Source organism: Taudactylus pleione, unplaced genomic scaffold (assembly GCF_031769625.1).
Source record: "Taudactylus pleione unplaced genomic scaffold, aTauple2 ptg000182l, whole genome shotgun sequence".
NCBI lineage: Eukaryota > Metazoa > Chordata > Amphibia > Anura > Myobatrachidae > Taudactylus > Taudactylus pleione.
The window spans coordinates 763399-786321 of record NW_028284584.1 but is presented as its reverse complement, the minus strand read 5'-3'; the positions used below and the strand labels follow the sequence as shown (position 1 = coordinate 786321).

General features: G+C 52.4%; 1 protein-coding gene across 1 annotated transcript in view; it reads right to left on the bottom strand.

Annotated features, from left to right (window-relative positions):
* Positions 1 to 4756: 4756 nt before the first annotated feature.
* LYVE1 (lymphatic vessel endothelial hyaluronan receptor 1) overlaps positions 4757 to 22923 on the bottom strand; it is a 229616-nt gene continuing 211449 nt past the window's right edge. Inside the window, exon 6 of the mRNA XM_088476086.1 lies at positions 4757 to 5738. Coding sequence (XP_088332212.1) covers positions 5576 to 5738 — 163 coding nt within the window. The 3' untranslated portion in view covers positions 4757 to 5575. The remainder of the gene's footprint in view (positions 5739 to 22923) is intronic.

The window sequence follows — 22923 nt, the reverse complement described above, 5'->3', positions numbered from 1 at the left end:
AACATCTTCTATCTATCTTCATAATGTTGAAACTTATTTACTATAGAGATTTAATATTTAACAATATTATTCTAATAGTAGGTCTTACACATATTTTTATTTATTATTTGATCCAGTATAATGATTGAATGGAGGTATAAATAATTCTCTATTCCTTATACATTTAACATCTAATAAATGATCGCTCTCCTTCTACTATCTGTTCATTACATGAACCTAATGAATGGACACACCTCCCCTATGATTGGACAGAGTTCCGATCACATGATATAAACAAAACAAATGGACATACCTTCCTTCTTATTTGATGCGGCTCCGACTACATGACTATGGGCCTGATTCAGACCCACTCGCGAGCGGCTGTCCGCTCGCAAGTGGGTCGATGTTATGGACTGAGCATGCGCACGACGGAGGGAGCTCCGTCGTGCGCATGCGCCAGACGCGACGAGCGAAGGAAAGTCCTTCGCTCGTTGTGTCCGATCAAAGGGGGCATGCTGTCAATGTTGATTGACAGCACGCCCCCTTTGGTAGGCGTTCCGGGGGCGTGCCTCCCTGACGGGGGCGTTCCCACGGGAACGCCTCCCGTCAAAAGCCGGCCCACTGGCATCACTAGTGATGTCAGTGGGAGTGATTTTGGCTCTGATAGAGCCAAAATCACTCCGGAGCTTGCGGTTGAAGACCTCAACCGCAGGCTCCGGCTCGCAATTTCGATGGTCGCGATGGTCACGACCATCGCGGCCATCAAACTGCACGCTCGTATAGGCTGTGGGTGGTGACCCACAGCTATACGAGCGTCCAGGAGGACGCTCCATTTTCATGGAGCCCGGCCCTCATTCAGAGCGTGCGCTCTGCTCAGAGCGTACGGCTCTGAATGAGGGCCTATGTTTGGGGCTTATGATTACTTGTCTAGTAGTTGGCTTTAGACATATTTTTATTTATTATTCGATATAGTATAATGAATGGAGGTATAAGTAATTCTCTATTCCTTATATTTAACATCTAATAAATGATCACTCTCCTTCTACTACTTGTTTACTATATGAACCTAATGAATGAACACACCTCCCTTATGATTGGACAGAGTTCCGATCACATGATACAAAATAAACAAATGGACACACCTTCCTTCTTATTGGATGCGGCTCCGACCACCATGACTATGTTTGGGGCTTACGACTACTAGCTTAAACTACATAGTAGGAGAATATGAGATTCCGGATATAACTAATTTTTATTGGCTATCGGTCCCACGTGATATAGGACATTGATTTGATTGGAGTTCCGTTCTTAAATATCCGACCGAGCCGAACAATCGGGTTCAGCCTTGAGAAAGCTGTTGTTAACAGTGAAACACGCGCGTCGGCGTCACTGGCAGCTCCACTATGATTGTTGTTGGGCTTTAATAATTATATTGTATTGTATTGAAATACGTTATGTAGCAGCTTATACTGTGGAATATATTATCTTGTAGGGGAAACTGGTTTAGACTGATACACAGTCATCCAGACGGCCATTTAGGAATTTATGCTGATAGGTATTCTCAATAGTTTATTGAAATATCATTAACAAATGTACCACACACAGGATAATGTACTAAATTGATGGGATTTGAACCAAATCAATAAATTTTACTGCTATTAATATTACTGTTAGCAGTGATTTATAGACACTGTTGCCTTTAGTAGCAATTAGTGTTTTACACTGTGGAATACACTATTTAATAGGGGAGTTTTGTCTCAGACTGCTATACAGTCAGCTGAATACTATCTATGAAATTATGTTGCTAATGAGACCCTAATTGTTAAACATTCTGAACAATTATATCACACACAGTATGAGACATATATAAGATCTATGGAACTTGATTAAAATGACATCGACACAGATTTAATTTCTAACCGCTACTTATAACTCCAAACCACTAGAGTTATTGTATATAAGTATACTATTGAGATAATCAGGCAACACTAGTCATTAATAGTTGAATTTTTGATATTAATATAATATTATTGTATATATTGCCTGAATATTCTCAACACTTACAAATTAATATATTCCCAATTCCAATAAATATATAATCACCCTAGATCAGTGGTTCTCAAACTCGGTCCTCAGGACCCCACACAGGTCACATTTTCCAGGTAACCCAGCAGGTGCACAGGTGTATTCATTACTCACTGACACATTTTAAAAGATCCACAGTTGCAGCTAATTATTTCACTAGTAATTATGTGAGGAGACCTGCAAAACATACACTGTTTGGGGTCCCGAGGACCGAGTTTGAGAACCTGTGCCCTAGATTATCAACAAAATCATTAGTGGACCTACCATTTTATAATACATGTTTGTTTTGTCTAAATAAAAGTTTTAATCCTTATATTTCACTGTGTATTTCCCAATAAATTGGGATATATTTTTATTTAAAAATTAATAAAAGTTATATTTTATTTACTATTCATCCTTTCTGTGCGCCCATCTAACAACTCCTTTCCCTTTTCCCCAAATGATACTGTACCTCCCCAGCTGTTGACCTCCTTGTTGCTGTGTGCTGGTAAGCTCTGGTGGTGAGCTAGTCACCATCTCCTTCCCACTGATTTCCCTCCTGTCTTGCTGAGACTACTACACCGTACGTACTTCAAAGATGGCTAGTTCTATGCAGCAAATTATCCAGGTTATTAATGCCTTTACTGTGAGGCTGCTTACCAAGCTTGAGGATGTGATGATTGTGTCTGCGAGTTCTGCAGCTGCTGTCTGCATGTCTCCTGCAACCTTTGGATATATCCTGTCCACGGTCTGTGTTTACCTCCTGATTCTGATGCCCTCTCAGTTTATGGATGTTTCAAATTTGATGAGGTTTTTACAGAGAACCGTTCTTCACTTCCAACAGACAAGTTAAAGTTCCAGGACTTATCCTTTCAGTACTTCATGACCCTTTTTATCTACTCTCCGCTGGCAGAAAGTTTACAGTATTTATTGCGTCCATGCTCCATAGTGTGTTCTTGGGGAGATGGGGACGGGACTATTTATATAATCCTACAAGAGGATGAGGTCTGGCCAGATTAAGATTAATATTTTGAAACCTAATATTTTGCTCTAAGGTCTTTGGATATTTTATTTTTGTTTATTATTATTTATCCAGTTGTTTGAATTACTTAATTACTCTGCTAATTTGGTTTTCATATATAGAAGTATAATGCTATGTATTTTATATGGAAGAAACGCCATTCCTTTAAAATGTGGGAGAGCTGGGCAGAACCTAGTTTAGGGTCATTAGTTTATTGCTCTCATCAGATACATGGGTTTCTGTTATCCTGTATTTCTGGATGGAGGGGGTTAGGTAGTTAGGGTAGCTTAGTGTGTTTGGGGGTATTTAGGAATCCAAGTATGCCTGAGTTGGGGTTAAGTTATACAGGGTGGGGGGTCCAGGGAAGGGGTTGTTTTAATCATTATTTTTATTTTTTAGGGATATAGGTTTTATTTTGATATTTGGGTAGATGTGGATGTTTTATTATTTTGATCTTACTCGGTATTTTGATATGCAATTTTATGTTTAAGCTAGTTGCGGCAGGTTGTATGTATCACTTTATTTTGAATACTAAATTTCTCTTGTCTCCGGATTTATGTGCTCGAATGGCGCCTTCAAGTCCCTTTTGTTCTAAATATATATGATAAGGAGTATTCCATATATCCTTTTATTCTATACCATAATATACTATTATGTGCAATATTACATACTTGCTCATTGTATGCTATATTTATTTTCCATATTTAATCCTGCTTAATTGCTGTATATTCTGTTCTTGTTTTGTATGTATGTTAAAAAATTTCAATATTGAATTTAAAAAAAAAAAAATTGACAGGAAATGACTGGAAATTATGTTACTGAGATTAAAAATATCATATGAACAAAACACAGGCACAAATTATATGATTTCAGCAGTTTTTATCAATTCTATTAAAACAATCCATAACCAAAACACGACTATTGCCCGTATTCAATTTGAGGCGAAGAGCTGGAATCCGCTGAAAAGTTTTGCCGGTGACGTCATTTCGCCAGGCGGAAAAGAATCGCCATATTCAATTTGAAAGACTTTCCGCCAATGCAATGTACTAGGCGGAAAAAAGTGCAGAATTGGGGTTTTGTGGTGCAACTTTGCGGGAACCCCCGTGCAGCCTTCAGACAGTCCCCCAACGGTAAACAGTCAATTTTTTAATAAAACACTTAACACCCCAAAAAATAACTTTGAATTTGGGGGCGGAAAAAAAATGTTGGGGGACAAAGTTAAAATCTAGCGAACTAGACTCTGGGGGGGTCCCCAAGTACGCCCCAGGTGTTTTTCATTGCAGGGGCTTGCGGCAGGTGGATTTTTCGCAATTTTTTTAAACTTAACTTTAGCAACTTTAAAATATGCTGACCCCCATTTTCATGTACCCCAAATTTGCTGGGATAAGTTATTTTCTGCAAAAAATACTCCTGAATACTATTCTGCACCACGTATAGAAAAACGCTATTTAGCAACTACTGAACGCATTTAAAAACACCAAATACCTTCAGCAACCCTAATCGGGGGTAACCAGAGCTAACCCCCATGTCAGAGCATGGTTTGGGGGGTGTCAGGCTGATTTCCCCAAATCTGACAGTACTTTCCGCTTGTTTAAGTTTCACCGGGTCCTGTTTTCGCGTACTTGCAAATTGAATACGGGGATACGCGGGCACGCACGCGATACTATTCCGCCTGCAAAACACGCGATGTAGGCAAAAAGTCCGGGAGGCGGAAAAGTATTGCGGGTCCGCTCAAATTGAATACACAGAGGTCAGCGCACATCTTTTATTCTAACGATAATGGGATGTGGTTAGTGATGTCATGGTATCAGCTGTGATGCTGGATCGAGAACTTGCTCATTTCAATAAAACATTACCTCTAGGACGTACAGGAAAGGAGACATGTTCCATGTTTATGAGCTTTATTTTTGGAGCAGATTTTACCGGTTTTGGCTGGAGAATTGTTCCTGCACAGCAAATACAAAGCATATTTACAGTTAAATATCAAAATAATCCTATAGAGTAGTCTGGTGTTGTCGGGCCTCACAGACTGCGGCTATATGAGATTGTACACTATATACTCCATCTGTGCTCTTGTGAGACCTATGTTCATTAGTACATCCTAAAAAACACAAAAACCTGAGTACACAGAATATTAATTAAGGATGAATTGTAATGTATCCGGAAATGTAGCGATGAGAGGAAGTGACATCACAGCAAGCTTGTATCTTCTCCTCTCCTGTTGTACTTGGCAGAGCAGGACGGCAGAATCCCGTGCTAGATATATGCATTTACCAGCCATGGTTCTCTTAGTAAGAAAATCAGTGTCTGGTCTATACGACTGCTGCACTTTTACTATGATGATGGTCTGCAGAATTAATAGCTGAAAGCAACTGGGTTACTCTGATACAAACTGGCACTATGGAAAGAATTCTGTTTATCCACCAGCAGTTCGACAGACCAATGAGCTCACACTCTAAGTACAGTTCCCAGTGAATAATCAGTTTATCGCTCTTGCTGGCCTTACTGGTATCACACCTCCGCCTCAATACTATTTCCTGTGTTTGTAGCCTGTTTTCCATTTGATGTCTTTTCTTCCTCTTCCGTGTTGTCATTTATGGTTTCTTTAAACACTCTCGTTTCCACGGCCTCTTTTTCCTCTTTCTGCTTGGTGAAGAGTAAGTTTGTCTTGTATCTGTACAGTAAATCATATGTCAAATAAATTGTCATCACATTGTAAAACTCTATGTGTGCTGCATAGTATATGTAGTACTGTATTAGGGTCTGGCCAAGTTAGGAGTTCTGAGCAGACATTAATATTGGGAGCAGGTGACACAAAGGCCTTTGCTCATCAAAGATGTTGGGTGGACTTCTTCAAGATCATCATTATCAGTCATGACTTATGGCAAAGTGTTGGGTGGCTTGCAGTGGCCCCAATGAGGGAGGAAAGGCAGGGTGATTCCAAAAGGTGCTGAAATATTATTCTAACTAGACATGAGCGGGTCGGTTTTACGGTTGTGTTCAAATCTCGAAAATGGCATCATATTGGCTATCTGGATCTCGGGTGTTTTAGATGGCCAATAAGAGAAATCCAAACTATAAAACCATGTCAAACCCGAACCGCTTATCCCAGTAAAGATTGTGTCACATTTAGTGTTGCTGCAAACCTCCTCCTCATTCACTTGTGTGGACTTGTCTGAGATCTGCTCTAATGTACAATCTGGCAATTTGGATGGTCCTCATACTGCTGTCATACCTAAATGTTATGGAGCGTGATTTTTGGGGAAGGAATAAGCTAATTTTGTGTATTAAGAGCCTGATGCTGAGACAAAGGTGCCAATCTGCTAAATATACAGGAGGGTCATGTTCTCAAAACTGAGTGAAGTACTGACAATGCAGAGTCCTAAGCATTTAATCCATGACTGGAAAGTTGTGACTGGGCTGTGACTGGTCTGTGATGGGGCTGTTACTGTGACTGGAAAGTTGTGACTGGGCTGTGATGGGGCTGTTACTGTGACTGGTCTGTGATGGGGCTGTTACTGTGACTGGTCTGTTATGGTGCTGTGACTGTGACTGGGCTGTGATGGGGCTGTGTGATTGGGCTGTTACTGTGACTGGGCTGTGATGTGGCTGTTACTGTGATGGGGCTGTGACTGGGCTGTTACTGTGACTGGTCTGTGATGGGGCTGTGACTGTGACAGGTCTGTGATGGGGCTGTGACTGTGATGGGGCTGTTACTGTGAATGGGCTGTGATGGGGCTGTTACTGTGATGGGGCTGTGACTGTGACGGGGCTGTGATGGGGCTGTTACTGTGATGGGGCTGTGACTGTGACTGGGCTGTGACTGGGCTGTTACTGTGACTGGGCTGTGATGGGGCTGTTACTGTGATGGGGCTGTGACTGGACTGTGATGGTGCTGTTACTGTGACTGGGCTGTGATGGTGCTGTTACTGTGACTGGGCTGTGATGGGGCTGTGACTGTGACTGGGCTGTGATGTGGCTGTGACGGGGCTGTGACTGTGACTGCGCTGTGATGGGGCTGTGACTGTGATGGGGCTGTTACTGTGAATGGGCTGTGATGTGGCTGTGATGGGACTGTTACTGTGATGGGGCTGTGACTGGGCTGTTACTGTGACTGGTCTGTGATGGGGCTGTGACTGTGACAGGTCTGTGATGGGGCTGTGACTGTGATGGGGCTGTTACTGTGAATGGGCTGTGATGGGGCTGTTACTGTGATGGGGCTGTGACTGTGACGGGGCTGTGATGGGGCTGTGACTGTGATGGGGCTGTGACTGTGACTGGGCTGTGACTGGGCTGTTACTGTGACTGGGCTGTGATGGGGCTGTTACTGTGATGGGGCTGTTACTGTGACTGGGCTGTGATGGGGCTGTTACTGTGACTGGGCTGTGATGGTGCTGTTACTGTGACTGGGCTGTGATGGGGCTGTGACTGTGACTGGGCTGTGATGTGGCTGTGACTGTGACTGGGCTGTGATGTGGCTGTGACGGGGCTGTGACTGTGACTGCGCTGTGATGGGGCTGTGACTGTGACTGAGCTGTGATGGGGCTGTGACTGTGATGGGGCTGTTACTGTGAATGGGCTGTGATGTGGCTGTGATGGGACTGTTACTGTGATGGGGCTGTGACTGTGACTGGGCTGTGACTGGGCTGTGATGGGGCTGTTACAGTGACTGGGCTGTGATGGGGCTGTTACTGTGAAGGGGCTGTGATGGTGCTGTTACTGTGAGTGGGCTGTGATGGGGCTGTGACTGTGACTGGGCTGTTATGGGGCTGTTACTGTGAGGGGGCTGTGATGGGGCTGTTACTGTGATGGGGCTGTGATGGGGCTGTGACTGACTGGGCTGTTACTATGACGGGCTGTTACTGGGCTGTGACGAGGCTGTTACTGTGACGGGGCTGTTACTGTGACAGGGCTGTGATGGGGCTGTTGCTGTGACTGGTCTGTGAAGGGGCTGTTGCTGTGACTAGGCTGTGACTGGGCTGTGACAGGGCTGTGACAGGGCTGTGACTGGGCTGTGATGGGGCTGTGATGGGGCTGTTACTGTGACTGGGCTGTGATGGGGCTGTTACTGTGACTGGGCTGTGATGTGGCTGTTACTGTGATGGGGCTGTGACTGGGCTGTTACTGTGACTGGTCTGTGATGGGGCTGTGACTGGGCTGTTACTGTGACTGGGCTGTTATGGGGCTGTGACTGTGACTTGGCTGTGATGGGGCTGTGACTGGGCTGTAATGGGGCTGTTACTGTGACTGGGCTGTGATGGGGCTGTGACTGATGGGGCTGTTATTGTGATGGGGCTGTGACTGTGACAGGGCTGTGATGGGGCTGTGACTGTGATGGGGCTGTTACTGTGAATGGGCTGTGATGGGGCTGTTACTGTGATGGGGCTGTGACTGTGATGGGGCTGTTACTGTGAATGGGCTGTGATGGGGCTGTTACTGTGATGGGGCTGTGACTGTGATGGGGCTGTGTTACTGTGACTGGGCTGTAATAAGGCTGTTAAAGTGACGGGGCTGTGATGGGGCTGTTACTGTGACTGGAAAGTTGTGACTGGGCTGTGATGGGGCTGTTACTGTGACTGGTCTGTGATGGGGCTGTTACTGTGACTGGTCTGTTATGGAGCTGTGACTGGGCTGTGATGGTGCTGTTACTGTGACTGGGCTGTGATGAGGCTGTTACTGTGATGGGGCTGTGACTGGGCTGTTACTGTGACTGGTCTGTGATGGGGCTGTGACTGTGACTGGCCTGTGATGGGGCTGTGACTGTGAATGGGCTGTGATGGGGCTGTTACTGTGATGGGGCTGTGACTGTGACGGGGCTGTGATGGGGCTGTTACTGTGATGGGGCTGTGACTGTGACTGGGCTGTGACTGGGCTGTTACTGTGACTGGGCTGTGATGGGGCTGTTACTGTGATGGGGCTGTGACTGGGCTGTGATGGTGCTGTTACTGTGACTGGGCTGTGATGGTGCTGTTACTGTGACTGGGCTGTGATGGGGCTGTGACTGTGACTGGGCTGTGATGTGGCTGTGACGGGGCTGTGACTGTGACTGCGCTGTGATGGGGCTGTGACTGTGATGGGGCTGTTACTGTGAATGGGCTGTGATGTGGCTGTGATGGGACTGTTACTGTGATGGGGCTGTGACTGGGCTGTTACTGTGACTGGTCTGTGATGGGGCTGTGACTGTGACAGGTCTGTGATGGGGCTGTGACTGTGATGGGGCTGTTACTGTGAATGGGCTGTGATGGGGCTGTTACTGTGATGGGGCTGTGACTGTGACGGGGCTGTGACTGTGATGGGGCTGTGACTGTGACTGGGCTGTGACTGGGCTGTTACTGTGACTGGGCTGTGATGGGGCTGTTACTGTGATGGGGCTGTTACTGTGACTGGGCTGTGATGGGGCTGTTACTGTGACTGGGCTGTGATGGTGCTGTTACTGTGACTGGGCTGTGATGGGGCTGTGACTGTGACTGGGCTGTGATGTGGCTGTGACTGTGACTGGGCTGTGATGTGGCTGTGACGGGGCTGTGACTGTGACTGCGCTGTGATGGGGCTGTGACTGTGACTGAGCTGTGATGGGGCTGTGACTGTGATGGGGCTGTTACTGTGAATGGGCTGTGATGTGGCTGTGATGGGACTGTTACTGTGATGGGGCTGTGACTGTGACTGGGCTGTGACTGGGCTGTGATGGGGCTGTTACAGTGACTGGGCTGTGATGGGGCTGTTACTGTGAAGGGGCTGTGATGGTGCTGTTACTGTGAGTGGGCTGTGATGGGGCTGTGACTGTGACTGGGCTGTTATGGGGCTGTTACTGTGAGGGGGCTGTGATGGGGCTGTTACTGTGATGGGGCTGTGATGGGGCTGTGACTGACTGGGCTGTTACTATGACGGGCTGTTACTGGGCTGTGACGAGGCTGTTACTGTGACGGGGCTGTTACTGTGACAGGGCTGTGATGGGGCTGTTGCTGTGACTGGTCTGTGAAGGGGCTGTTGCTGTGACTAGGCTGTGACTGGGCTGTGACAGGGCTGTGACTGGGCTGTGATGGGGCTGTGATGGGGCTGTTACTGTGACTGGGCTGTGATGGGGCTGTTACTGTGACTGGGCTGTGATGTGGCTGTTACTGTGATGGGGCTGTGACTGGGCTGTTACTGTGACTGGTCTGTGATGGGGCTGTGACTGGGCTGTTACTGTGACTGGGCTGTTATGGGGCTGTGACTGTGACTTGGCTGTGATGGGGCTGTGACTGGGCTGTAATGGGGCTGTTACTGTGACTGGGCTGTGATGGGGCTGTGACTGATGGGGCTGTTATTGTGATGGGGCTGTGACTGTGACAGGGCTGTGATGGGGCTGTGACTGTGATGGGGCTGTTACTGTGAATGGGCTGTGATGGGGCTGTTACTGTGATGGGGCTGTGACTGTGATGGGGCTGTTACTGTGAATGGGCTGTGATGGGGCTGTTACTGTGATGGGGCTGTGTTACTGTGACTGGGCTGTAATAAGGCTGTTAAAGTGACGGGGCTGTGATGGGGCTGTTACTGTGACTGGAAAGTTGTGACTGGGCTGTGATGGGGCTGTTACTGTGACTGGTCTGTGATGGGGCTGTTACTGTGACTGGTCTGTTATGGAGCTGTGACTGGGCTGTGATGGTGCTGTTACTGTGACTGGGCTGTGATGAGGCTGTTACTGTGATGGGGCTGTGACTGGGCTGTTACTGTGACTGGTCTGTGATGGGGCTGTGACTGTGACTGGCCTGTGATGGGGCTGTGACTGTGATGGGGCTGTTACTGTGAATGGGCTGTGATGTGGCTGTGATGGGGCTGTTACTGTGACTGGGCTGTGACTGTGACGGGCTGTGATGGGGCTGTGACTGTGACTGGGCTGTGATTGGGCTGTTACTGTGTCTGGGCTGTGATGGGGCTGTTACAGTGATGGGGCTGTTACTGTGACTGGGCTGTGATGGGGCTGTTACTGTGACTGGGCTGTGATGGGGCTGTTACTGTGATGGGGCTGTGACTGGGCTGTTACTGTGACTGGGCTGTTATGGGGCTGTGACTGTGACTGGTCTGTGATGGGGCTGTGACTGTGACTGGGTTGTGATTGGGCTGTTACTGTGACTGGGCTGTGATGGGGCTGTGACTGTGATGGGGCTGTTACTGTGACTGGGCTGTGATGGGGCTGTTACAGTGATGGGGCTGTTACTGTGACTGGGCTGTGATGGGGCTGTTACTGTGACTGGGCTGTGATGGGGCTGTTACTGTGATGGGGCTGTGACTGGGCTGTTACTGTGACTGGGCTGTTATGGGGCTGTGACTGTGACTGGTCTGTGATGGGGCTGTGACTGTGACTGGGTTGTGATTGGGCTGTTACTGTGACTGGGCTGTGATGGGGCTGTGACTGTGATGGGGCTGTTACTGTGACTGGGCTGTGATGGGGCTGTGACTGTGACTGGGCTGTGATGTGGCTGTTACTGTGATGGGGCTGTGACTGGGCTGTTACTGTGACTGGTCTGTGATGGGGCTGTGACTGGGCTGTTACTGTGACTGGGCTGTTATGGGGCTGTGACTGTGACTGGTCTGTGATGGGGCTGTGACTGTGACTGGGCTGTGATGGGGCTGTTACTGTGACTGGGCTGTGATGGGGCTGTGACTGTGATAGGGCTGTTACTGTGACTGGGCTGTGATGGGGCTGTGACTGTGACTGGGCTGTGATGTGGCTGTAATGGGGCTGTGACTGTGACTGGGCTGTGATGGGGCTGTGACTGTGAATGGGCTGTGATGTGGCTGTGATGGGGCTGTTACTGTGATGGGGTTGTGATGGGGCTGTTGCTGTTACTGGTCTGTGAAGGGGCTGTTGCTGTGACTGGGCTGTGACAGGGCTGTGACTGGGCTGTGATGGGGCTGTTACTGTGACTGGTCTGTGATGGGGCTGTCACTGTGACGGGGCTGTGATGGGGCTGTTATTGTGAACGGGCCGTGTTGGGGCTGTTACTGTGACTGGGCTGTGATGTGGCTGTGATGGGGCTGTTACTGTGATGGGGCTGTGACTGGGCTGTTATGGGGCTGTGACTGTGACTGGGCTGTGATGTGGCTGTGATGGGGCTGTTACTGTTATGGGGCTGTGACTGGGCTGTTATAGGGCAGTGACTGTGACTGGGCTGTTATGGGGCTGTGACTGGTCTGTGATGGGGCTGTGACTGTGACTGGGCTGTGATGGGGCTGTTACTGTGACTGGGCTGTGATGGGGCAGTGACTGTGACTGGGCTGTTACTGTGACTGGGCTGTGATGGGGCTGTTACTGTGACTGGGCTGTGATGGGGCTGTGACTGTGATGGGGCTGTTACTGTGAATGGGCTGTGATGGGGCTGTTACTGTGATGGGGCTGTTACTGTGACTGGGCTGTGATGGGGCTGTTACTGTGACGGGGCTGTTACTGTGACTGGGCTGTGATGGGGCTGTGACTGTGCTGTGACTGTGACTGGGCTGTTACTGTGACGGGGCTGTTACTGTGACTGGGCTGTTATGGGGCTGTTACTGTGACTGGGCTGTTATGGGGCTGTTACTGTTACGGGGCTGTTACTGTGACGGGGCTGTGATAGAGCTTTGACTGACTGGGCTGTTACTGTGACAGGGCTGTTACTGGGCTGTGACGGGGCTGTTACTGTGACGGGGCTGTTACTGTGACAGGGATGTGATGGGGCTGTTGCTGTGACTGGTCTGTGACGGGGCTGTTGCTGTGACTAGGCTGTGACTGGGCTGTGATGGGGCTGGTACTATGACTGGGCTGTGACGGGGCTGTGACTGGGCTGTGATGGGGCTGTTACTGTGACTGGGCTGTGATGGGGCTGTTACTGTGACTGGTCTGTGATGGGGCTGTGACTGTGACTGGGCTGTGATGGGGCTGTGACTGTGACGGGGCTGTGATGGGGCTGTTACTGTGAATGGGCTGTGATGGGGCTGTTACTGTGATGGGGCTGTTACTGTGAATGGGCTGTGATGGGCCTGTTACTGTGACTGGGCTGTGATGGTGCTGTTACTGTGACTGGGCTGTGATGTGGCTGTGATGGGGCTGTGACTGTGACTGGGCTGTGATGGGGCTGTGACGGGGCTGTGACTGTGACTGCGCTGTGGTGGGGCTGTGACTGTGACTGGGCTGTGATGGGGCTGTGACTGTGATGGAGCTGTTACTGTGAATGGGCTGTGATGTGGCTGTTACTGTGATGGGGCTGTGACTGTGACTGGGCTGTGACTGGGCTGTGATGGGGCTGTTACTGTGACTGGGCTGTGATGGGGCTGTTACTGTGATGGGGCTGTGATGGGGCTGTTACTGTGATGGGGCTTTGACTGTGACTGGGCTGTTATGGGGCTGTTACTGTGATGGGGCTGTGATGGGGCTGTTACTGTGACGGGGCTGTGATGGGGCTGTGACTGACAGGGCTTTTACTGTGACGGGCTGTTACTGGGCTGTGACGGGGCTGTTACTGTGACGGGGATGTGATGGGGCTGTTGCTGTGACTGGTCTGTGATGGGGCTGTTGCTGTGACTAGGCTGTGACTGGGCTGTGATGGGGCTGTTACTATGACTGGGCTGTGACGGGGCTGTGACTGGGCTGTGATGGGGCTGTTACTGTGACTGGTCTGTGATGGGGCTGTGACTGTGACTGGGCTGTGATGGGGCTGTGGCTGTGACTGGGCTGTGATGGGGCTGTGACTGGGCTGTGACTGTGACTGCGCTGTGATGGGGCTGTGACTGGGCTGTGATGGGGCTGTGACTGTGATGGGGCTGTTACTGTGAATGGGCTGTGATGTGGCTGTGATGGGGCTGTTACTGTGATGGGGCTGTGACTGTGACTGGGCTGTGATTGGGCTGTTACTGTGACTGGGCTGTGATGGGGCTGTTACTGTGATGGGGCTGTGATGGGGCTGTCACTGTGATGGGGCTGTGATGGGGCTGTGACTGTGATGGGGCTGTGATGGGGCTGTGACTGTGACGGGGCTGTGATGGGGCTGTTGCTGTGAATGGGCTGTGATGGGGCTGTGACTGTGACTGGGCTGTTATGGGGCTGTTACTGTGATGGGGCTGTGATGGGGCTGTTACTGTGACGGGGCTGTGATGGGGCTGTTGCTGTGACTGGTCTGTGACGGGGCTGTTGCTGTGACTAGGCTGTGACTGGGCTGTGATGGGGCTGTTACTATGACTGGGCTGTGACTGGGCTGTGACTGGGCTGTGACAGGGCTTTTACTGTGACGGTCTGTTACTGGGCTGTAACGGGGCTGTTACTGTGACGGGGATGTGATGGGGCTGTTGCTGTGACTGGTCTGTGACGGGGCTGTTGCTGTGACTAGGCTGTGACTGGGCTGTGATGGGGCTGTTACTATGACTGGGCTGTGACGGGGCTGTGACTGGGCTGTGATGGGGCTGTTACTATGACTGGTCTGTGATGGGGCTGTGACTGGGCTGTGATGGGGCTGTGACTGTGACAGGGCTGTGATGGGGCTGTTACTGTGAATGGGCTGTGATGGGGCTGTGACTGTGACTGGGCTGTTATGGGGCTGTTACTGTGATGGGGCTGTGATGGGGCTGTTACTGTGACGGGGCTGTGATGGGGCTGTGACTGACAGGGCTTTTACTGTGACGGGCTGTTACTGGGCTGTGACGGGGCTGTTACTGTGACGGGGATGTGATGGGGCTCTTGCTGTGACTGGTCTGTGACGGGGCTGTTGCTGTGACTAGGCTGTGACTGGGCTGTGATGGGGCTGTTACTATGACTGGGCTGTGACGGGGCTGTGACTGGGCTGTGATGGGGCTGTTACTGTGACTGGTCTGTGATGGGGCTGTGACTGTGACTGGGCTGTGATAAGGCTGTGGCTGTGACTGGGCTGTGATGGGGCTGTGACGGGGCTGTGACTGTGACTGCGCTGTGATGGGGCTGTGACTGGGCTGTGATGGGGCTGTGACTGTGATGGGGCTGTTACTGTGAATGGGCTGTGATGTGGCTGTGATGGGGCTGTTACTGTGATGGGGCTGTGACTGTGATTGGGCTGTTACTGTGACTGGGCTGTGATGGGGCTGTTACTGTGATAGGGCTGTGATGGGGCTGTTACTGTGAATGGGCTGTGATGGGGCTGTGACTGTGATGGGGCTGTGATGGGGCTGTGACTGACGGGGCTGTGATGGGGCTTTGACTGACAGGGCTTTTACTGTGACGGGCTGTTACTGGGCTGTAACGGGGCTGTTACTGTGACGGGGATGTGATGGGGCTGTAGCTGTGACTGGTCTGTGACGGGGCTGTTGCTGTGACTAGGCTGTGACTGGGCTGTGATGGGGCTGTTACTATGACTGGGCTGTGACGGGGCTGTGATGGGGCTGTTACTATGACTGGTCTGTGATGGGGCTGTGACTGTGACTGGGCTGTGATGGGGCTGTGACTGTGACGGGGCTGTGATGGGGCTGTTACTGTGAATGGGCTGTGATGGGGCTGTTACTGTGAATGGGCTGTGATGGGCCTGTTACTGTGACTGGGCTGTGATGGTGCTGTTACTGTGACTGGGCTGTGTTGTGGCTGTGATGGGGCTGTGACTGTGACTGGGCTGTGATGGGGCTGTGACGGGGCTGTGACTGTGACTGCGCTGTGATGGGGCTATGACTGTGACTGGGCTGTGATGGGGCTGTGACTGTGATGTGGCTGTTACTGTGAATGGGCTGTGATGGGGCTGTTACTGTGATGGGGCTGTGACTGTGACTGGGCTGTGACTGGGCTGTGATTGGGCTGTTACTGTGACTGGGCTGTGATGGGGCTGTTACTGTGATGGGGCTGTGATGGGGCTGTTACTGTGAATGGGCTGTGATGGGGCTGTGACTGTGACTGGGCTGTTATGGGGCTGTTACTGTGATGGGGCTGTGATGGGGCTGTTATTGTGACGGGGCTGTGATGGCGCTGTGACTGACTGGGCTTTTACTGTGACGGGCTGTTACTGGGCTGTGACGGGGCTGTTACTGTGATGGGGCTGTGATGGGGCTGTTGCTGTGACTGGTCTGTGATGGGGCTGTTGCTGTGACTGGTCTGTGAAGGGGCTGTTGCTGTGACTGGTCTGTGACGGGGCTGTTGCTGTGACTAGGCTGTGACTGGGCTGTGATGGGGCTGTTACTATGACTGGGCTGTGACGGGGCTGTGACTGGGCTGTGATGGGGCTGTTACTGTGACTGGTCTGTGATGGGGCTGTGACTGTGACTGGGCTGTGATGGGGCTGTGACTGTGACTGGGCTGTGATGGGGCTGTGACGGGGCTGTGACTGTGACTGCGCTGTGATGGGGCTGTGACTGTGACTGGGCTGTGATGGGGCTGTGACTGTGATGGGGCTGTTACTGTGAATGGGCTGTGATGTGGCTGTTACTGTGATGGGGCTGTGACTGTGACTGGGCTGTGATTGGGCTGTTACTGTGACTGGGCTGTGATGGGGCTGTTACTGTGATGGGGCTGTGATGGGGCTGTTACTGTGAATGGGCTGTGATGGGGCTGTGACTGTGATGGGGCTGTGATGGGGCTGTTACTGTGACGGGGCTGTGATGGGGCTTTGACTGACAGGGCTTTTACTGTGACGGGCTGTTACTGGGCTGTAACGGGGCTGTTACTGTGACTGGGATGTGATGGGGCTGTTGCTGTGACTGGGCTGTGATGGGGCTGTTACTATGACTGGGCTGTGACTGGGCTGTGACTGGGCTGTGATGGGGCTGTTACTATGACTGGTCTGTGATGTAGCTGTTACTGTGATGGGGCTGTGATGGGGCTGTTACTGTGACGGGGCTGTGATGGGGCTGTGACTGACTGGGCTTTTACTGTGACGGGCTGTTACTGGGCTGTGATGTGGCTGTGATGGGGCTGTTACTGTGATGGGGCTGTGACTGTGATGGGGCTGTTGCTGTGACTGGTCTGTGACGGGGCTGTTGCTGTGACTGGTCTGTGAAGGGGCTGTTGCTGGTCTGTGATGGGGCTGTGACTGTGACTGGGCTGTGATGGGGCTGTTACTGTGACTGGGCTGTGATGGGGCAGTGACTGTGACTGGGCTGTTACTGTGACTGGGCTGTGATGGGGCTGTTACTGTGACTGGGCTGTGATGGGGCTGTGACTGTGATGGGGCTGTTACTGTGAATGGGCTGTGATGGGGCTGTTACTGTGATGGGGCTGTTACTGTGACTGGGCTGTGATGGGGCTGTTACTGTGACGGGGCTGTTACTGTGACTGGGCTGTGATGGGGCTGTGACTGTGCTGTGACTGTGACTGGGCTGTTACTGTGACGGGGCTGTTACTGTGACTGGGCTGTTACTGTGACTGGGCTGTTATGGGGCTGTTACTGTGACTGGGCTGTTATGGGGCTGTTACTGTTACGGGGCTGTTACTGTGACGGGGCTGTGATAGAGCTTTGACTGACTGGGCTGTTACTGTGACAGGGCTGTTACTGGGCTGTGACGGGGCTGTTACTGTGACGGGGCTGTTACTGTGACAGGGATGTGATGGGGCTGTTGCTGTGACTAGGCTGTGACTGGGCTGTGATGGGGCTGGTACTATGACTGGGCTGTGACGGGGCTGTGACTGGGCTGTGATGGGGCTGTTACTGTGACTGGGCTGTGATGGGGCTGTTACTGTGACTGGTCTGTGATGGGGCTGTGACTGTGACTGGGCTGTGATGGGGCTGTGACTGTGACGGGGCTGTGATGGGGCTGTTACTGTGAATGGGCTGTGATGGGGCTGTTACTGTGATGGGGCTGTTACTGTGAATGGGCTGTGATGGGCCTGTTACTGTGACTGGGCTGTGATGGTGCTGTTACTGTGACTGGGCTGTGATGTGGCTGTGATGGGGCTGTGACTGTGACTGGGCTGTGATGGGGCTGTGACGGGGCTGTGACTGTGACTGCGCTGTGGTGGGGCTGTGACTGTGACTGGGCTGTGATGGGGCTGTGACTGTGATGGAGCTGTTACTGTGAATGGGCTGTGATGTGGCTGTTACTGTGATGGGGCTGTGACTGTGACTGGGCTGTGACTGGGCTGTGATTGGGCTGTTACTGTGACTGGGCTGTGATGGGGCTGTTACTGTGATGGGGCTGTGATGGGGCTGTTACTGTGATGGGGCTTTGACTGTGACTGGGCTGTTATGGGGCTGTTACTTTGATGGGGCTGTGATGGGGCTGTTACTGTGACGGGGCTGTGATGGGGCTGTGACTGACAGGGCTTTTACTGTGACGGGCTGTTACTGGGCTGTGACGGGGCTGTTACTGTGACGGGGATGTGATGGGGCTGTTGCTGTGACTGGTCTGTGATGGGGCTGTTGCTGTGACTAGGCTGTGACTGGGCTGTGATGGGGCTGTTACTATGACTGGGCTGTGACGGGGCTGTGACTGGGCTGTGATGGGGCTGTTACTGTGACTGGTCTGTGATGGGGCTGTGGCTGGGCTGTGATGGGGCTGTGACGGGGCTGTGACTGTGACTGCGCTGTGATGGGGCTGTGACTGGGCTGTGATGGGGCTGTGACTGTGATGGGGCTGTTACTGTGAATGGGCTGTGATGTGGCTGTGATGGGGCTGTTACTGTGATGGGGCTGTGACTGTGACTGGGCTGTGATTGGGCTGTTACTGTGACTGGGCTGTGATGGGGCTGTTACTGTGATGGGGCTGTGATGGGGCTGTCACTGTGATGGGGCTGTGATGGGGCTGTCACTGTGATGGGGCTGTGATGGGGCTGTGACTGTGACGGGGCTGTGATGGGGCTGTGACTGTGAATGGGCTGTGATGGGGCTGTGACTGTGACTGGGCTGTTATGGGGCTGTTACTGTGATGGGGCTGTGATGGGGCTGTTACTGTGACGGGGCTGTGATGGGGCTGTTGCTGTGACTGGTCTGTGACGGGGCTGTTGCTGTGACTAGGCTGTGACTGGGCTGTGATGGGGCTGTTACTATGACTGGGCTGTGACGGGGCTGTGACTGGGCTGTGACAGGGCTTTTACTGTGACGGTCTGTTACTGGGCTGTAACGGGGCTGTTACTGTGACGGGGATGTGATGGGGCTGTTGCTGTGACTGGTCTGTGACGGGGCTGTTGCTGTGACTAGGCTGTGACTGGGCTGTGATGGGGCTGTTACTATGACTGGGCTGTGACGGGGCTGTGACTGGGCTGTGATGGGGCTGTTACTATGACTGGTCTGTGATGGGGCTGTGACTGGGCTGTGATGGGGCTGTGACTGTGACAGGGCTGTGATGGGGCTGTTACTGTGAATGGGCTGTGATGGGGCTGTGACTGTGACTGGGCTGTTATGGGGCTGTTACTGTGATGGGGCTGTGATGGGGCTGTTACTGTGACGGGGCTGTGATGGGGCTGTGACTGACAGGGCTTTTACTGTGACGGGCTGTTACTGGGCTGTGACGGGGCTGTTACTGTGACGGGGATGTGATGGGGCTGTTGCTGTGACTGGTCTGTGACGGGGCTGTTGCTGTGACTAGGCTGTGACTGGGCTGTGATGGGGCTGTTACTATGACTGGGCTGTGACGGGGCTGTGACTGGGCTGTGATGGGGCTGTTACTGTGACTGGTCTGTGATGGGGCTGTGACTGTGACTGGGCTGTGATAAGGCTGTGGCTGTGACTGGGCTGTGACGGGGCTGTGACTGTGACTGCGCTGTGATGGGGCTGTGACTGGGCTGTGATGGGGCTGTGACTGTGATGGGGCTGTTACTGTGAATGGGCTGTGATGTGGCTGTGATGGGGCTGTTACTGTGATGGGGCTGTGACTGTGATTGGGCTGTTACTGTGACTGGGCTGTGATGGGGCTGTTACTGTGATAGGGCTGTGATGGGGCTGTTACTGTGAATGGGCTGTGATGGGGCTGTGACTGTGATGGGGCTGTGATGGGGCTGTGACTGACGGGGCTGTGATGGGGCTTTGACTGACAGGGCTTTTACTGTGACGGGCTGTTACTGGGCTGTAACGGGGCTGTTACTGTGACGGGGATGTGATGGGGCTGTAGCTGTGACTGGTCTGTGACGGGGCTGTTGCTGTGACTAGGCTGTGACTGGGCTGTGATGGGGCTGTTACTATGACTGGGCTGTGACGGGGCTGTGATGGGGCTGTTACTATGACTGGTCTGTGATGGGGCTGTGACTGTGACTGGGCTGTGATGGGGCTGTGACTGTGACGGGGCTGTGACTGGGCTGTGATGGGGCTGTTACTATGACTGGGCTGTGACGGGGCTGTGACTGGGCTGTGATGGGGCTGTTACTGTGACTGGTCTGTGATGGGGCTGTGACTGTGACTGGGCTGTGATGGGGCTGTGGCTGGGCTGTGATGGGGCTGTGACGGGGCTGTGACTGTGACTGCGCTGTGATGGGGCTGTGACTGGGCTGTGATGGGGCTGTGACTGTGATGGGGCTGTTACTGTGAATGGGCTGTGATGTGGCTGTGATGGGGCTGTTACTGTGATGGGGCTGTGACTGTGACTGGGCTGTGATTGGGCTGTTACTGTGACTGGGCTGTGATGGGGCTGTTACTGTGATGGGGCTGTGATGGGGCTGTCACTGTGATGGGGCTGTGATGGGGCTGTCACTGTGATGGGGCTGTGATGGGGCTGTGACTGTGACGGGGCTGTGATGGGGCTGTGACTGTGAATGGGCTGTGATGGGGCTGTGACTGTGACTGGGCTGTTATGGGGCTGTTACTGTGATGGGGCTGTGATGGGGCTGTTACTGTGACGGGGCTGTGATGGGGCTGTTGCTGTGACTGGTCTGTGACGGGGCTGTTGCTGTGACTAGGCTGTGACTGGGCTGTGATGGGGCTGTTACTATGACTGGGCTGTGACGGGGCTGTTACTGGGCTGTGACAGGGCTTTTACTGTGACGGTCTGTTACTGGGCTGTAACGGGGCTGTTACTGTGACGGGGATGTGATGGGGCTGTTGCTGTGACTGGTCTGTGACGGGGCTGTTGCTGTGACTAGGCTGTGACTGGGCTGTGATGGGGCTGTTACTATGACTGGGCTGTGACGGGGCTGTGACTGGGCTGTGATGGGGCTGTTACTATGACTGGTCTGTGATGGGGCTGTGACTGGGCTGTGATGGGGCTGTGACTGTGACAGGGCTGTGATGGGGCTGTTACTGTGAATGGGCTGTGATGGGGCTGTGACTGTGACTGGGCTGTTATGGGGCTGTTACTGTGATGGGGCTGTGATGGGGCTGTTACTGTGACGGGGCTGTGATGGGGCTGTGACTGACAGGGCTTTTACTGTGACGGGCTGTTACTGGGCTGTGACGGGGCTGTTACTGTGACGGGGATGTGATGGGGCTGTTGCTGTGACTGGTCTGTGACGGGGCTGTTGCTGTGACTAGGCTGTGACTGGGCTGTGATGGGGCTGTTACTATGACTGGGCTGTGACGGGGCTGTGACTGGGCTGTGATGGGGCTGTTACTGTGACTGGTCTGTGATGGGGCTGTGACTGTGACTGGGCTGTGATAAGGCTGTGGCTGTGACTGGGCTGTGACGGGGCTGTGACTGTGACTGCGCTGTGATGGGGCTGTGACTGGGCTGTGATGGGGCTGTGACTGTGATGGGGCTGTTACTGTGAATGGGCTGTGATGTGGCTGTGATGGGGCTGTTACTGTGATGGGGCTGTGACTGTGATTGGGCTGTTACTGTGACTGGGCTGTGATGGGGCTGTTACTGTGATAGGGCTGTGATGGGGCTGTTACTGTGAATGGGCTGTGATGGGGCTGTGACTGTGATGGGGCTGTGATGGGGCTGTGACTGACGGGGCTGTGATGGGGCTTTGACTGACAGGGCTTTTACTGTGACGGGCTGTTACTGGGCTGTAACGGGGCTGTTACTGTGACGGGGATGTGATGGGGCTGTAGCTGTGACTGGTCTGTGACGGGGCTGTTGCTGTGACTAGGCTGTGACTGGGCTGTGATGGGGCTGTTACTATGACTGGGCTGTGACGGGGCTGTGATGGGGCTGTTACTATGACTGGTCTGTGATGGGGCTGTGACTGTGACTGGGCTGTGATGGGGCTGTGACTGTGACGGGGCTGTGATGGGGCTGTTACTGTGAATGGGCTGTGATGGGGCTGTTACTGTGAATGGGCTGTGATGGGCCTGTTACTGTGACTGGGCTGTGATGGTGCTGTTACTGTGACTGGGCTGTGTTGTGGCTGTGATGGGGCTGTGACTGTGACTGGGCTGTGATGGGGCTGTGACGGGGCTGTGACTGTGACTGCGCTGTGATGGGGCTATGACTGTGACTGGGCTGTGATAGGGCTGTGACTGTGATGTGGCTGTTACTGTGAATGGGCTGTGATGGGGCTGTTACTGTGATGGGGCTGTGACTGTGACTGGGCTGTGACTGGGCTGTGATTGGGCTGTTACTGTGACTGGGCTGTGATGGGGCTGTTACTGTGATGGGGCTGTGATGGGGCTGTTACTGTGAATGGGCTGTGATGGGGCTGTGACTGTGACTGGGCTGTTATGGGGCTGTTACTGTGATGGGGCTGTGATGGGGCTGTTATTGTGACGGGGCTGTGATGGCGCTGTGACTGACTGGGCTTTTACTGTGACGGGCTGTTACTGGGCTGTGACGGGGCTGTTACTGTGACGGGGCTGTTACTGTGACGGGGCTGTGATGGGGCTGTTGCTGTGACTGGTCTGTGATGGGGCTGTTGCTGTGACTGGTCTGTGAAGGGGCTGTTGCTGTGACTGGTCTGTGATGGGGCTGTTGCTGTGACTAGGCTGTGACTGGGCTGTGATGGGGCTGTTACTATGACTGGGCTGTGACGGGGCTGTGACTGGGCTGTGATGGGGCTGTTACTGTGACTGGTCTGTGATGGGGCTGTGACTGTG